This window comes from Syngnathus leptorhynchus, chromosome 1 (genome assembly GCF_054491065.1).
Source record: "Syngnathus leptorhynchus isolate UIUO chromosome 1, UIUO_Slep, whole genome shotgun sequence".
NCBI lineage: Eukaryota > Metazoa > Chordata > Actinopteri > Syngnathiformes > Syngnathidae > Syngnathus > Syngnathus leptorhynchus.
Window position 1 is genome coordinate 10,164,798 of NC_141195.1, and position 17,497 is coordinate 10,182,294.

At 40.3% G+C, this 17,497-nt stretch overlaps 1 protein-coding gene across 1 annotated transcript in view; it reads left to right on the forward strand.

Annotated features, from left to right (window-relative positions):
- Window positions 1-2,361: 2,361 nt before the first annotated feature.
- Window positions 2,362-17,497, forward strand: part of agrn (agrin) — a 184,733-nt gene continuing 169,597 nt past the window's right edge. The window contains exons 1-2 of the mRNA XM_085914793.1: window positions 2,362-2,856; window positions 5,213-5,474. Of these exons, the coding sequence (XP_085770919.1) occupies window positions 2,635-2,856; window positions 5,213-5,474 (484 nt within the window). The 5' untranslated portion in view covers window positions 2,362-2,634. The remainder of the gene's footprint in view (window positions 2,857-5,212; window positions 5,475-17,497) is intronic.

Here is a 17,497-nt window from a genome sequence, read left to right on the forward strand (position 1 = left end):
AAAAGCCTCCACTGTCACTTGTGAGTTAATTGTATCAAGGTGGTTCGATGTCTGCATTTCTGTTTGGAAAGAAAAACAAAGTAAATTAACATATGGACCACCTATCGTAACAATCCAAAGGTCATACTATTTCACTCATATAATGTGTGCTGGATTTGTTCAGTCCATTCCATGATTTGCACGAATGCACATTTCTCCACTTGATAAATGTTGTATTTAATGTTATGGCGTATTGTTTGCACTAAGGTCAAACCACTGATGTCACAAATATGCTCAACAAGAATGTTTTTTTTCTCTACAAGCGCAGGATCACAACACCAGCAGGTGTGCTCTGTTATTTATGTTTCAAACAGTGTGCTATATCACTGACATGACTCAAGAGTCTTTTGGCGTGGCGCTGTGGCGTGATTCCCCAATATCCCGTTGATGCAGTACTGCAGCTGCTTCTCATCACAACGATTCCCTCTAGATTTGCGTACAGTTTCATGACTCGGATTACAGCACTCTTCGTCTTGTATACATGTCGTCCCCGTACACAAATAATTGCCGTAACTACGATGGGATGCCGGCCGTGATGTTTGCAGATTTACCAAATCTGATATGACAACATTACTTGGGTAATCTAGTGTCATTATTGGTGAAATGGCAGATTTTGCACAAATGCAAACAGTTGTGAGAAGATTGTTATTTAAGGAACTGAAACAAATGGATTTCAGTGTGGCTCTAACTAATCTGAAGTGAGGACCATCATTGGACGCATGGATCAGCTCCAGGCCACACATGTTGATGGTGGTTTTGATTTTGCTCTTTCGTTTAATATTCATGGTCACGGTTCATGGTTGAATAAACAATTAGCAATGCCAGACTGTCATGAGCAAGTGAGTCACTGTTGTAATATTTCACCTGGTACAATCCCCACCCTCCTTTTGTCCAAGAAATTGTCCAAAATGAGGTTCAGGAACAAATTTTCTACAAATATCTTCTCCGGCAACTGTGCAGGAGCAAGCCTGTCATTTTCCCCAGGAATAGACGCTTAGTTAAAATTACAGCTTTTAAGGACGAGCAATTGACGCACTGTCTGTTCTCAAACGGAACCCTGAGAATATAACCATGTGGTATCATTTATACATTTATACAAGGTTTATGACATAAGCGTGGATCCTAAATGACATATGACACAGTGTGTATTTAGCCTAGGCCTGAGCAGCATTAGAATTTGGTTTCTCAAGGCTCTTCAACCATAAATTGTAGTGTAGGTAAAACTTTATTGCAACCCTCAAAAGCTTCTTGTAATTGTGAAGTATCTGCATTTAGAAAATGGTTTTGGACATGAATAAAAAAAAAAAAAAAACTACTTTTTAATTGTCATTGGAACATGAAAACAATCGCGATTGTGCTTCTTTATAAGATTAATTTCTCATTCTGAGTTGGACATACAGTGCGGTAGCGCTAAAATTGCACGTGGATTTAAAATATTCACTGTTCCTGGTTCACACAATTTATTGCCAGAATTTCCAGGCACATCCAATGCGTCGAGGGGGTCCAATTGCATGGTTTGTTAGCCTAGATATTTCATCTCTACTTTTAGCAGATGATGTGGTAGCTTCATCAATCCACAATCTTCAACTCTCACTGGAGCGGCTCACAGTTGAGTGTGAAGCAAGCGTTGGAATAAAAATCAGCACCTCCAAATGTTTTTTCCCCTGGAAGAGCTGGTCGAAGTGGTTGGGGAGATGGAAGTCTGAGCTTCCCTGATGAAGCTGCTGCCCCTGCGACTCGACCCTGAAGAAAATAGATGGATGAATAAATAAACAAATGAAGATTGGCATGTAAATGTACATGATTTTATTTTAATAGATACAAATCGTAAATATGAAAAAGAATGTTCTTGGTAGACAGTAGATGAGATTACAAATACAGCGTAGGTTTCATTTGATATTTTAAAACACCCTTCTTACATTATGTTGATTCTCAAGGTTGAAAGAACCTTATACTCCAGAAAAAATGCTGACCATTCAATGTAAATGCCAAGTCACAGCATTCTATCAACTCTCTTGAAAAGATTTAATTGGAAAGAAATATCAAATGTATTTCCTTTGCTTGAAGTCAACTGCGCAATTTCTGACATTTTTTCGATAGCCTTGCAATAATTTTTACTGACGAAGCTCATCCACAGCTTTCGCGTGTCCTTTCTCTTCTAAAAATATTTAGGAGATCGTCTGTACGACTGCAGGGGGCGCCCTTGATCAGCCACTTTGCTTGGCCATCCTTGCAAACCCCCCCAGAGGACACACACACAGACACACTTGTGGGATCAGCTATTTAGATTGCATGCAAATCCGTGTGTTTGAGAGAGGGGGAGAGAAAAGTGCTGTAACATTCCTGCAGAGAGAGAGAGCGCGAGCGCGCGAGAGACCCCTCTTCCCCTTCCTCCTCCTGACTCTCTCTTCCAGCCGGCGGCGGTGGAAAGGAGATTTTCAATCCCGGCTGCAGATGCGCGTAACTGGGCTGCGGAGTGGAAGAGACACGGGTAGACAAGTTGCGGTCCAAAATCCAAACCATTTGGAGTTGTCGCACACTCCTTGGTGGTAACATTAGACAACCACTTGATATTTTTGTAAGAAAAGTTAACTTATGCAAATTCGTGCGGCGGTCATGAGTTCACAGCGGAGACTCGGAGTCGGCCCGGCAACGCTGCTCCTTGCCGGTTTGCTGATGGTCCTGTTGCGATCCTGTGCGGCCAGTTGCCCGGAAAAAGACTTGGAGGATCGCGAAGAAGAGGCCAACGTAGTTTTGACGGGCACAGTGGATGAAATCATAAACATGGACCCGGTACACAACACCTACTCTTGCAAGGTGAGTTTTTTTTTCCCATGCGGTCGGTTTGTGATTTTTGCAGTACACCTGCTCCATGCACAACAATTCAACAAACTAGAGCGTACGCAACTTTAAAGCCAATCTCTTTACCCGGAAAGAACCTTAACAGGTCATTGCAGTCCTAATTGACACAGTTGGATAGGAGGTGGTTTTCTTTTCTGTGAGCAACAGATGACCTAAAATAAAAAGACTATAAAATGCTGCAGCGGGTTACAAGAATGATTATTATTATCAAATATTTCTGTATCTCAATTAGCTGATGAATACCTACCTGACATTTGGTAGTCTGTGTCGTGTGCAACAACAAAACACTTCACACTTAAAACTGCTGGGTCAATACCCCCCACCGCACGCACACATACGCGCACGCGCGGACGCACGGGCACACACGCGCGCACACACGCACACGCACGCACACAAGAACCCACTTACCCACACGATTACAGTAAAAAAAAAAAAAAGATCCGACGCACTCATTTTGACCCAACATTTTTTTCTATCAAAACAACCCATTTTTTAGGTTTCTATTAAATTGAGTTGTTTTATTAAACACCCCCCTCCAAAAAAAAAAACACACGTTTGGGCCAAATCGTCCCATGTCAGCCAAATTGTACACTTAAATTCCAAATATTTAAGATAATCTATGAATGAAAATTTAAGCAAGATAAAAGGTCCCAGCATGGGCAAATATATATATATATTTGTTCAAGGTTTCTCATACATATATATATATATATATATATATATATATATATATATATATATATATATATATATATATATATATATATATATATATATATATATATATATATATATATATGAGAAACCTTGAACAAATACCATGACAAGGTCATTTCAGATGCTAGGGTACAGCAATTGATTATTTGGAGCAGATAATTAAGCACGGCGAACTAGTGGTTAGCACAGTGGCCTGAGGTTCAGGTTCAAAACTCCTGAATCTTGTATGGAGAGCATGTTCTCTCCGTGCTTGAGTTGGTTTTCTTTGACTTTATTCCGTAATAATTAGTTTGTAGTTTATTAATTCTAAATTGCTCTTAGGTTTGAATGTGGGTGTGAATGGGTGTTTGTCTATACATGTCTGTGCCCTGCTATTGGCTGGCAACCAGTTCAGGGGTGTCCTCCACCTTTCACCCAAAGTCAGCTGGGTAGGTTCCAAATAAGGACAAAAGCACTTCTACGTATGGGTGTACGGTATGTAGGTATAAAAATATAATATACAATGTGATTTCTAATCAGACCTTTCTGAAATTGTGGCTGCAGATTTTGAGTATAGCTCTTAAAATAGCATTGGAAATAAAGTATCCACTGTTTCTGTTGCTTTGCTCTGGAAGAAGTCATCCTCGCTCCCCATTTCATGGCCACTTATTGTGAAAGTTCTGCACCGCAGTCGACTTGTGGTAGACCACTCTATAATCTGTCAAAATAAACAACCATGTTTGGTCAACTCTCTTTCCGTCTCTGAGTGAACGAATTGAGTAGATTAGAGGCACGCACAGTTTTTGCACTGGAGACTGAAACCGCGACCAATTGCTAAACTGAGATTATTCCTCCAAAATGAAAATCACGTGATTGTCCCCCGTGACAATGCATACATCAGACCTTGTGCCACTTCCTATAATGAAAAGCAATGTTTGACTGTAGTGGTTGCTGAAATACTGATTTCTTATTTTATCACACTCGAGAGATATTTTGTTGCCAAAAACAGAGTAAAGTTTTTGCATTTTGTGTGTTTCGTTCTCAATTTTGATGACGCTATGACGTTTTTATTTATTTATAGATGCCTTATATTCCACTCGTCCCTATGACAACTGTTTGATTTGTGTTGATCTCTGGTGGATGTATTGTGGAACATCTAAATCCATACGCACTTAGAAAAATTGTTGGCACATTCCATTGTCGAAGGCAAACCCCCAAATATTCCCCCGAAAAGTAAAACAAAGAAAAGTAAAAATTAAGAATATTCTGAAAATTAACTCATGAAAATTTGTCATATCTCCTTTTTTTGTGGGGCAGCTAAACTATTATATCGCTATATGTAAAAAAAGCACAACTTTCTAATTTGTTGTACAACATTTTGATAAATCAAACTTTCTGTAACTCAATGGGAGTTGTGCACCTGCCAACATGTATTATGGTACAATTCTCATGAGCAAACCGCTCCAGTGGTCCCAGGTTTGAAGCACGCCTTCTCCAAACTACACATTTCAGATCCTTCAAAATTAACGACAGTAAATCAGGTTTTTCATAATACAAATTAATAGTCCATCAATTTGTTCTGAGTTGTATTTTCCTGTCGTCCTTTGACCAATAGGTCAGAGTGTGGCGTTACTTGAAAGGAAAGACCAGCATAAACCGTGAAATTCTCTTGGATGGTGGCAACAAGGTGATGATTGGTGGCTTTGGCAACTCCGGCATCTGCGACAACCAGGTTGCCACGGGAGACACTCGCATATTCTTTCTTAACCCTGCCCCGGAGTCCATGGGGGCCGAACACAAGAACGAACTAATGCTCAACTCAAGTCTGATGAGGATTACGCTGCGCAACCTGGAGGACGTGGAACACTGTGTGGAAGGTAGGCAGAAATTCCAATGAAATTCGATGAAATGTCAAATTGTAAAAAAACAAAAACTCCTGTGACTTGAGCTTCATCCGTCTCAAATCTTTTTTTTTTGCTCTTTTAAATACACTGAAAGCAATATGAGATCTCTTAAAGCTACAAATATTTTAAATAATATAGCCGAAGGCTTCCAGACTCAGTTACCCAGAACCGTATGACTCAAAGACACCCGAGTCATTTTAGGAGCTCTGTTACTATGGTGAAGCTTTGGCCTCGCCTAGATGTAGGCGTGCCTGACGAACACCTGAAGGATCAGACTTGAGTGGTCAAAGAGTGAGTTCTGACCTTTACACTCAATTGCTTTGCTATTTGGTGTCAGGGCTCAAACACTTATAGCCTTGTAATACTCTAATCTGTGTGTTCTCACATTTTACGACTGCTTCGCACCATTTTCAATTTGATGCATTAAACATTAACTCAATGTCATGATTTGTATCAATGTTGCTCTCTTTCTCAGCTTAGTCATGAATAGCAAATCTTTAGCGTTCATAAAGACGCTTGCCACCTGTGCCCCCATGCCAGTGGGAAGTGAGCTTACTGCTGTTTGCAGCTGTTTAAAGTTAAGATCTAACTAGTAATAGAGCGACTTTGAGCACTGGAGGTGGAAGTCAGGGTGGGATAGGTGAAAGGATTTCACATATGTGTAGTTCTATTAAAAGTGGCTTTGCCTCAAGTTGAGTTTGTCCATCTTGCAACTTTTTGGCTCGGACTGACTGGCTGGTTTATTTCACAACCACATTTTCTCATGGCACTGTTCAACTTGAATGAATGCACAGAGCGCTCCAAGAAGTCAATGATTAAGAGTAAGGGTGCTTTTCACTCAAAGTTCACTTTCTGTCCTGCAAATGAAAATTTACTACCTGTAGTTCAGTCATTTAAAATACAGCTCTAGGTTCAACAATTTTCAGTCACAAATAAACTGCACCAGAATTTCTGCTAGCAGGTCGGTCCTTCATGGATTTGGTCTGCAAATCAGTCTGTGGGAAAAAAAAGCATGTTCAAGGAGAAAACAATTAAAAAAAAATGTAAGCTAAATACTTTTCCCAAAGAATAGTGTTTTAGGATTATTTAAGTGCTACCATTTTAATTAAAGAGTTTTGTTCAATCAGATTGTGCTCAACCAACCACCTTCAGAGATTTGTATGTAAGCAATGGGACAAGACTGTACCTGCCACCAAACTCATTGTGCGCTCCCATGCTTTCTCCTCATTCTTGTCATGTTGGATAGACTCCGGAATGCCTGGCAGGGAGCTCGACTGGGAGACATGCTCTTAAGAAAAGGGCTTTGTGTGAGATACTTGACACTGGGAATTTGAGAATTCAGGAGAAGTAAGAAGAAATGCACATTCAGTGCCATCCTCCAAAGACCAAAAACTTCAAACAAAAGAGTACTAAAAAGTAGGATGGTATAGGAGGATATATTAGCATGTGTTACAATGGTAACACAGATCATTTGATTCTGTACTGTACAGAATCAAACTGCTTCCTGGAAACCTATTCCCATTCCACCAACACACCCAGTGGTGAAAACACAAATCCAACGAGGGTTTACTGTTTCAAATTGTACACTACTTAATCAAATTTAACTGAAACATGTATCATGTGAACAACTGCTTGTTGACAGGCATTCATTGAGTCCTTCCCTGAAGAGTGTTTATGGTATACTAGTCATGAAATGTTTCTTTATTAAACAAATTAGTAGAGATGGTTGAGTAGCGAGTTCCTTATTTTCCAGTACCAGGACTAGAGACGTTGGCTGGTTTCAGACGCCCTGTTGTGGCTGTTTTATGATCAGGACTTAGAATTTAGAAGAATAGAAAGTTGTTTTAAATTTCATGCAATTTTAAAGGAAATTGCTATATTGGAATGTAATTAAAATATATATATATATATTTGTCATTGTTTTGGGGAATTCTTTTTTACACCAAAAGTACTAGTGGTGAGGAGACTATCACTTTTTGGAGAAACAAAAGTGTCCTCTGCTATTTTTTGTCTTCATCAAGAAGGTATTTGTATCATGCATTCTCCACACTGTGTATGTTGTACGGGGGCATTTTCCTGCTCAGTCATCCACACTCTCCGATCGGGCTCCATAGCAATTGTGTTAGCCTGGCTTAGCGAGAGGATGACGGGGGTTCTGATTTACCAGCAGGTGGTCGTGCTTAATGACGTGCAAGCAGACAGGTCTGTGGAATTCTTTACGGGTTGGGCGGGATGGAGAACTGTGTGACTCAAGCCCGCCCCCCATCCCCTTCCTTCCCCTCTGCTGCTCCTTCTGTGAATGAGTCTTGGACCTTTCCCACTGTTTGTGCAAGGTGGAGGCACTGAGGTGTCTGGAATGCCTAACCTGCTCAAACTACCTGTCTGCCTTTTCCCTGTATGGCAGGAATAATAACAAGTATTGTGTCTTAGTGATGATATTATCCAATCGATTTCTTTTCATAATGCCATTTATTTCTCTGAGAATTGAGTTGCTGACTCTTGATTCAAAGAGCTAGACTTTCTTATGACTTTCCTATTATAAAAGGCCTATTTAAACATGTTTCTCTTTTAGTTAGTTGAGTTTGACTGTCATTCAATCGTGGAATAAGATCCCGTCAGGACAACCTTTTATACACACATGTACAAATATGCTGTAGTTAGTACTGTACATAAATGACTTCTGAGGTACAGATGCCTGCGCTCCCGCACCACCAGACTCAAAAACAGCTTCATACTCCAAGCTGTCAGGATCCTGAATTCCCTACCCCCTCCACCCTCGGCTGCATGAGGTCCTGTTCTTTTGCGCTATGGTCTGGCTGTCTCCTATTAGCACGCTTGCTCCATTTTGCTGCTCTTATTTGTCTATTTATTAGTTTATTTATTTATTGTTTATTTATTTGAGGTATTTGCTTATTACTTATTCATTGCTCTTGTCTGTTCGTTTTTACTCCTTGTGCTATTTGAGCGTATGTGTTGTGTACTGTGTCTAGTCACCGTGGGGCGGTGGGAAACGTAATTTCGATCTCTTTGTGTGTCTTAACGTGTGAAGAAATTGACAATAAAGCAGACTTTGACTTTGCCTTTGAGAGAAGGTTACCTAGGATGTCATAGATTTAAAAATGTGCATCCATTTGATATCCAGATTGTCATCCATCTATGGCTCTATGAACAGATATTTTGTTGGGATGGCATAAAAATGAAAACATATACAATTTCAATAGTTGATGTTTTCTCAAGAATCATTGGTTATTTTTTTTCCCTCTTTACAGTTTGAGTCAACAAATAATTTTCATGTAACCTGCAAATGTGTTCATGAAGAGAAAAAAAGAAGACTTATGATGAAAAGAGCGTCAAAAATACAATCTGCATCTTAAGAAAAAAGTTATGAACATTTATCCCCATTTTCTGTCAGGTAATGGGCACAACCATTGACTGAATAAAAATCAATTTAAGGGGAAAAAAATATCCAGTTTAAAAATAAATTGCAATACATTTTAAAGCCAAATATTTTTGTCTAATTATTTGATCATTCTATGAAAAAAATGATGTAATGATCAAGACTAAACATATTTGTGACATCCCTATCTTACAGTATTTATCAAATATTGTGCAATCCGGTTGTCTGACATGCCAGGTGTCCTGAGCATTCTCATCCAGGATTCTCTTGCAAACCTGGACATTATAAAATAAATAAAATAAGTGTAGCATGGGACTTTTAACAGATTACAAAAAGAGCCCACTAGGCGCGAGATCCCTCATTTAATTCGGGTGATGTTTTTAAAACTGCTGACTTGTAAGGTGCAAAGTTAGTTAATGTCAATGTCCCTTTTGAATCCTTTTAAAGTTGAAGAACAGACGAGTTGAAATGCCCAAAGCGATTCTGGGCAGTCACTTGGATGTACAGTGACCCGGAAAAGTCCCTCTTGTGTCTGAGACATAAAGAAATCAGAGCAAGAGTCTGCATGAGATTTGGACTCCCTCTGGGCAACCAAATTCCTTTTCCTGGGTTGCATTACTAAAGCAGGGCAGCTGCTGCGGTGGCAAGTGTGGCACTTTACTGTCATCGCACCAAAACTACTGGGGAAAGAGATTTGCCGGGACATCCACCAGATCGCAGAAACCTTAATGGAACTTGTGTTTAAAGAACTGCCACTATCAATTAAATCTTTAAAATAGATATAAAAAAAATAAGAATTAAATAATAACCATAGCCCTGCAAAATTGGAAGAATATGATCAAATGCATTTGCTCGATGGCATCACAAGTACATTTCTGCACGTACAGGATGCCCAGCAGACCTAACAGTTGGGAGTCCCACTTTTATCAACAAACACGGGATGGCCGGCTTGTTTTGAGCTCTTTGGATGACACCTCAGACAGTCTGTGTGACTTCCTTTCCGCCCACTCATTCGTTCCTCCGTCAATGAGTTGTCATGTTTTCTTCTATTATCACTTTGTCTAACTTTCATTCATTATCTTCAGTCACCCTCTCACGTTCTTTAGCAAATGCGAAGCAACACTTTGCTGTCAGTGGGAATAATAAATGGAGACTAGAGTGACACTTTTAGTGTCTTTGCGTTTGAGCAGAACTCGCACGTTGGTGGTAACTAAATTGAAATTCCACAGGGATATGTAACAAGTAAACATTATGTAACATTATGATCATCTGTAGCGATTAAAATTAACTTGTACTATATCTTTGTGTTTTCGGACAAATAGAAACTCTTAGCGAGGTTCATGGCAGGAACTTGTCTGGCCCTGTTCTCTTCTGTTTTTTTAGCCAACAATGGCAAGGACATGATGGCTTTCTGAGTCAAACAGAGAGAAGTGGGAAAGGATGTCTCACCAACTTGACCATGTCTCTGAGTACACACACACACACACACACACACACACACACACACACACACACACACACACACACACACACACACACACACACACACACACACACACACACACACACACACACACACACACACACACACACACACATTTTGTCCTCATTCAAGGAAAACGTACTTTAAATATTATAGCCACATTTAAGATTGTTCACATGGTAGAATAAATATTGCTGAGAGCTAAGAAAATTCCATACATGCTTTATTATTTTTTTCTTTAGTTCTCTGACTCTCACTAAACTCCGGTACGCTGATCTTGCAAGATATAGTGAGATCTCGCTTGGCATCCAGTTGAATTTCCCTCGTTCCACTGTGCGCACATGAAAAGTGAGTTGTCAGAGGAAGTTGTGTTGTCATGATTTCAATGGTGACAGCAAAATCAAATCTATATATTTGTTCATGCTTGGGGTGATGTATACGTGAATTTTCTTTCCATGTATTCCGTGTTTTATGAGCGAGGTGGCATGGCCTTTGGCTGTGAAGTTGGTGAAGATTGGTTAGCGCTCGTGACACTTGCAGAATCTTGATCAGCTCCAATTTGCATGAAGACAATAGCTAGAGTGGAGAGGCAGTTTTTCTCATCGCGTGGTTTCTTTTTCCCCTCCTTGAACCCTCCCGTTCCTCCTCCTTGTCCTCCTTGTTGGCTTGTCCTGACCAAGCCCTCCTCTTTCATTGGTCTTTTGCTAAAGTGACATCTTAAAAGAAGAGATACAAAAGATGGAGGCAGTAGACTAAACTAAATGTGACTGAACTTCATCAGTGATCACAAAGGTGGAGCTTTTCTACTAATGAACGGGACGTGTTTCTTTACATTAAGACAACAACAATATATTTCTTTTCACGTGACATGAAGACCTGCCCATGCCAATACCCGTAATGTCACATTTAGGCTTTGCGGTGAAGGCACTGATCTTGTTTGACAGAATGGCCCCTCCTCATGCTCTTATGCATCACAGATTAGGGTGAAGCACTCAAAACTAAAATGTTCTCATCTTGCTTTGGCAAATTGCAAATGTCAACAGGCTGTCAGGGGCCACTTGTGCTGTTTCAAAATCTGTAATTAGTGTCAGTTTTAATGGCGTATGATTTGCAAGAAAGGACAAGGGAAATGCATTTCTGTTTAAAGCTTTTACATGGTCGATTTATTTTCTTTTAGTCAAGTAAAACGAGGCGGACTGATGATGGGCGGAACTCAGAATCAGGACATAAAATGAGCAATACTTAACAATCGTGACCTTTGAGGATGTACGCAAATTGCGCTCTCACTTTTGGACTTAATTTCAACTTCTCAAAGCTTTTGAATGCGCATTTCCAACCTTCTAGAGTTTCAGTGATTTTTGCACATCTTAATGGAAAATCAGCAAGCGATGTTTGATCCGTGAATCCACAGAACATTTTCTGGATGATTTAGAGATATGGTCAAAAATCCATCTTTTGGTATTCTTCTATGTTGTAAAAAATGATGGAAGATTAGATGCTGTATCGTTGCCAAAAGGAGGTCGTACAAAGTAATAACAACTGGGTGCCAATAAAGCTGAATGATGCCATGTGGGATTTTTTTTTCCCACTGAATAAATGCACTTGAATTAAAAGTTGACTTTTCCATGATTTATTTTTTTATTTAGGGTTACGGTCAGGGTTAGTTTATTATTATTGACTATTTTATTGTTTATTATTAAACAATAATTTAATTGTGGTCTAAGACCACCGCATCAGAGCGAAATCCCAGCACTATACTGTGCTTTTCATTTTTTTTGTAATGAGATTTAAGACTGCACCTTAGACGTCATACCTTCAGGGCACACAAGCCTTTATTACATTCCATAAAAATGTCAGCAACCTCTATAGACACGTTTGACTTTTTGTAATGAATCATCAGAATCACTATGAGCGGGATTATCATTTTTAATGAAATTAAACATTTCTAAAAATGCCAGAATTACAGACAAAAAAAGAATTTACAATTTGTGCTTTTAAGAGCAGGAAATAAGCGAACAACATACAGCCTGAAAACCAAATTTTGAAAAGTGTCCCATTTTTCACAACATATGTAAAACAGGGTCAACATTTATATCACCCTTACCCAGAGGCTACAGTGCACCTGCGACTTAATGCTTCATCTTTGTATATTTTTGCGACATGGGCGAGGCATGCACAAGCACTCGCAGTTGGATTGTAAATTATTATCCGCACTCGGCTTCTCCCTTTTCAGATCAGCATAGACAAAAGCTTGGAGGCCACTTTCTGTGGGGGTGGTGGTGACAGAGTGTGCTGGGCTTTGTTGTTGCCGTCTTGTCTTTTTGAAAGCATCTCCTCCCAGCCACCTGTCTTCCATCCAGGCTCAAAGCTCTAAAGGTGGCATGACTCAGATTAAGGAATATCTAACGGCAGCCAATACATACCATCAAGTTCAAGGAATGAGGAACTATTGAGAGGGGATTAAGCAGAGAGATGGTGACAGCTCTAAAGAATTGGCGTATTGTTGCGGTCAACTCATCAAAGCTGAAAAGGGGGGTGTCGCACAAATAGATTAAGATTTTTGGGCACACAATTCGATGGATGACTTTTGCTCTGCCATTGTATTGCTGTGACCTCTTTCTTGCTTGACTTTCCTCATCTGTGGCACCCTTGGCACACTTACTTGTTGAATCCAGTTAAGACTGTGGTAGGATAAGAACGGGCAACCATTTTGCATTTATTAAAGCGTCTTCTGCACCTAGCAGAAAAAGCCTCCGTGGCCATCTACTTGATCAGTCTTCAATAAATTAAATAGTTTAATTAACAGACATTAAAGATAATGGACTCACAAAGTTCCTCCTGAACTTTTCAATTGGTTCCCTGATAGGGAATCAAACCCGGACCACAGTGTTGAAAGTGCTGTATCCTGACCACAAGATTGTCAGGGATGAGCAGAAGTGCCCTTGTTGGTTTTCACTGCACAGAAACCCAGTTCATTATTGTCACATAAATTGTTGTAGTTTAGAATTGTCCATACTGTCCTGCACCACTTTTATTCCATCCATCTGGCCATCCTTCCATCTGTCCATCCATTCGTCTATCCAACAGGGTTAGTCAGGTGGGTTCAACTTCAGACCCAGAAAGGGTATGGCTGTCCTCTGGGATGTCACAGTCACCCGCGCATACTTTATCTGGACTACTTTGGCATGCAGAGTCAGGCTCCCGTGTTGGCAGATTACTTACGGGGATTTCATTCTAAATGAGGTGAAATTATTGCTGTCAGTCAAGCGGGCCTTTCAGAAGTCACTTGCGAAGCTTGAGCTCCTTTTTTATTCGGCTTCCCTTTTGTTGCCTTGCGCAGCGTAATGTGACACTAGGTGACAGGCTCTTTTGCCCCCCCCAAACAAACCAGCTGTACAGGAGAACAATTTTGATGGTGATGGAATGTGCTTGACTACACCAATGACAAGAACTTATTTTTCCATTGGAAACTGAAACTTTTTCTGTCACTCTAGTTCAGTTGGAGGGAGGCGTTGTCAGCTCGGCTAAAAGTGGTGATTTTTTTTCAACTATTATTTCAGCCTTGAGTTCGCAAAAAGAATTCATCCATCCATATAGTGTATGTAGGTCTTATCTTCAGGTTTTCTCAATTTGATTAAATATGTCAGTATGAGCACACAGTAGCACATTCAGAATCTGCCAGCCAGCCCCCATGTTGTACATTTTACGGACCTATCCACACGGATACAGAGCCGAGCTTTTCCTTATTTGTTTTCAAAATGTTTCCCGTCAACACCCATTTGTTTCAAAATGTTTGTCGAATTGAATTCCACTTTAGAGTCAAAAACAGCCCAATCAGGAAATAAACAAAGGCCCAGGTTGTCTTTGGGTTGTCTCCGTATGAAAAGGAGAAACCGCGAACTATAACGTCTCACAGTTAGCGCAAGTTAGCACTGGCCTCCAACATTTTTTTCTCAGCGGATAAATTGGACTCTGTTGTCTACACTCAAACATGAAATTTTTTCAAAGCCATCATTTCACCTTGATCTCAGAGACAGACATTAGTCAGTATTTGAAGACAGTCAAGTGAGACACGAATAATCTCCGCTCGGTGAGTGCGTTTGCAGAGTGCCAACAGGAAATGCACACAGCACAAGGTTATCATCAATGTTCCCTGTTGGCCTTTTAGCCATCTGCAAACATTGTTAGTATACTCAATGCAAAAGCTGTCAGCCTCTCCCAAAAGGACTGTTAGCGGGTTTTAATGCATCCTCAGCCATCCGGACTGCTTCATCTGAACTCTAGCCAAATGCAAACATCCCAGTTAATTTTTTCCATTCCGCTGTTATCTACTTGGCTTTTGGGGAGTTTCTGTTCCGTTACGCACATAAGAAGTAAGTTTGAGGGGAATAATGACGAGCAATTTCATCTGACTGATGAAAGGAGGGTATAGTGTCTGGCTGTTTGGCTTCTGCTTTTGTCTCCATTATGACCTGATCGTGTAAAGTTAGCTGCACCATTCAGGGGACATTGTGGCTCATTTTACCTGACGGCGGCTGCTTCCCTCCTGTTCACCGCCCTGGGGGAAGGGACATAAAGAAGTTCCACTTGGAAAAAAACAGTGCCCTTTCGAGATCTTGTATCACAGGTTGTGATCCAAAATTCACTTGCTGTTCCAGAGCAATGAGGAAAACTAATGAGCAATTGCTTTTTATTATTTTTATTTTACATTAGGAAGTCACAACATGATCCTACCTACGCCATGTAATCTCCGTCTCGCTATTAGTGGAGTTTCATCTGAGTTATTTAAATAGCTCACGATCTTAACTTGCTTGTTCTTTTTTCTGAATTTGTTTAGACCTTGTCTACTACATAAGCACCAAGCACAGGCTCAGGCCTTTATTCAAATTCAACATCCAGCAAATGGTCAAGTGCTGTACCTGCCCGGTTGCTAAGGAATTGGCACTTAGCTAATGAAATGCCCATGCCTGACGGGAGCACTTGATTGTGCTGAGACTGAGAGAGCGGGGCCAAGCGAGAGGGGAATGGGAACTGGAGCAAAGTAGCAAGAGCTGGGAAACGGCCAAAGCGAACACTAAGCACATAGCATAGAATTGCAGCAAAATAGAAGCGAGTGTGTGGGGAGTGGGGGAGCTGGCACCAATCCATCACCTGAACACGATGGGCCTTTGGGGAGAATGTTTAATAGCAAATCAAATTGATTATGTCACTGTCTTGGTTTGCGACTGATACAATTGTGTTAGAAGAACTTTTCGATTGTGGACCATACAAAATAACTCTAATTTACCTAGGTGGAGTTTTGCTACTTTGAATGTCATTCATCTTAAGCAACATTTGATGGACCTTTTTCTCTTCTCGTCCTTTAAAAATATCCCCCCCCCCCCCCCCCCAAATTTTGGTCAATTGCGAATTGTATAAGATCAAGGTACATTTTGTGCTCCCTCATTGCACAACATGTAGCTATATACTATCGACAGTTACCCGAGTATGATAGGCAGTACATACTCATTACATTGCTCATAACCATTTCAACTCCATTACCCTAAGGCCAAGATGACCTTTGTGCTTACGTACTTTATGAGCGCTGTCCTCAAATACTTTCTCATCCTCTCTCAACCTCAGCGTGTCACATCCTCTGAACGATCTTGCAATAAGTAACGGCAGGTTAGGATTGAAACCTGAGGATACAATTTAGTTGTGCGCGTGCACCTCTGTTGACTTTTCAACATTTCTCAAATTCCTTTTCCATTGATGGCTTTTGTTCTTTTGTCGTCACGTGCCAGCGCACCACCGGTTTTGCTCCGGTGTAACTTTCAACTCTGCATTGTCTCCATCACTTGGATAGAATCAATACTTTGTGTGGCTTTCTCAAAGAGAAAGTAATGCCATTTGTCGGAAAAGTGAATGAGCACAAAGTGACCTGACGCATCGCTGGCAATTCAATTTCCAAAAGGGCGTCAACGAATAACTATTTTAAGAATTGCTCAATCTATATATCTTTTTTTTCTGCTGCATCGATTAATTGGATTGACACATTTTTTTTCAATTTGGTTCCCTTTATTCCAAAGTAATAAGTCCCTGATTGAAAAGAAAATGTTATCAGACATCTTTTACTTTGGGAAAAAGACTATCAATCTTTGTTGTGTGATATTGCTTAACTTTTGTTGACAATTGCAGCCGATTAATCGAGGGAGTATTTAATTCTAAACATATTTGATAGTGTCAGCCAGTTCTGATTAGCTGACCCATGAGTCCAAATTCTGTAGTCAGTAAAAAGTAGCACATTCCTTTTTTGAGTACACAGCATACTCTGCTCGGCCCCATTCATCAAAACCTTTCTTGCTTAAATGTTTGCCCTTAAGGATGTGTCCACTTTGATTTCCAACAATAAAATTCATTTATTCCCTCATATTTTGAACCGCTTATCCTCACAAGGGTTGTGGGTGTGATGGAGCCAATCTCAGCAGTCTTAAAGCGAAATGCGGCGCACTACCTCCAAACTGAATTAAGCCACACACCCTCTCAATCGATCTCAAAGTGCCAACTCAGGTTCCTTGTTTCTTTGCAACAGTAGGAAGTCAGAACAAAGGATGACGAAAAGTTGACAAAATCTTTGTGATTATGGAAGCAAACATTTAATCATTTTGTTCATGTTATTCAGCAGGAAAGTCACATCCAGTCCAGCTCCTGAAGAGGTTGGAAGGGTTGATATTGAAGGCCCTTAGAGAGAAGTGAATTGGAAGTCATGTTTTTGGCTACAGTTGATGTATAGTGCAGCAGCATGATTAGAGCAATGTCTAGAAGTATAAATGTGTTGCCAAGTCAGACAGAGTTCATGCAATATTTTTTTTAGCACATAACTTTTGTACACTGCATAAAAGAGAATGACACGTAATCAAGTTCAATAGCTTTCTGCAACTTTCCCCAAAGTTGCTGCAGGGGCTTGTCCTTTTAAGGAGCCTGAGCATAAATCAAGGAGAGACTTGCAACCGAATTCCTGTTCATCCTAATGTGAAGGTTTTGAATTGGGCTGAAGTCAGAGCCATGTGAAGGGCAGCCATATTCTGTGCACTACCCTGTCCTGTTCATCAAAATGACCTGCTAATGATTTACATG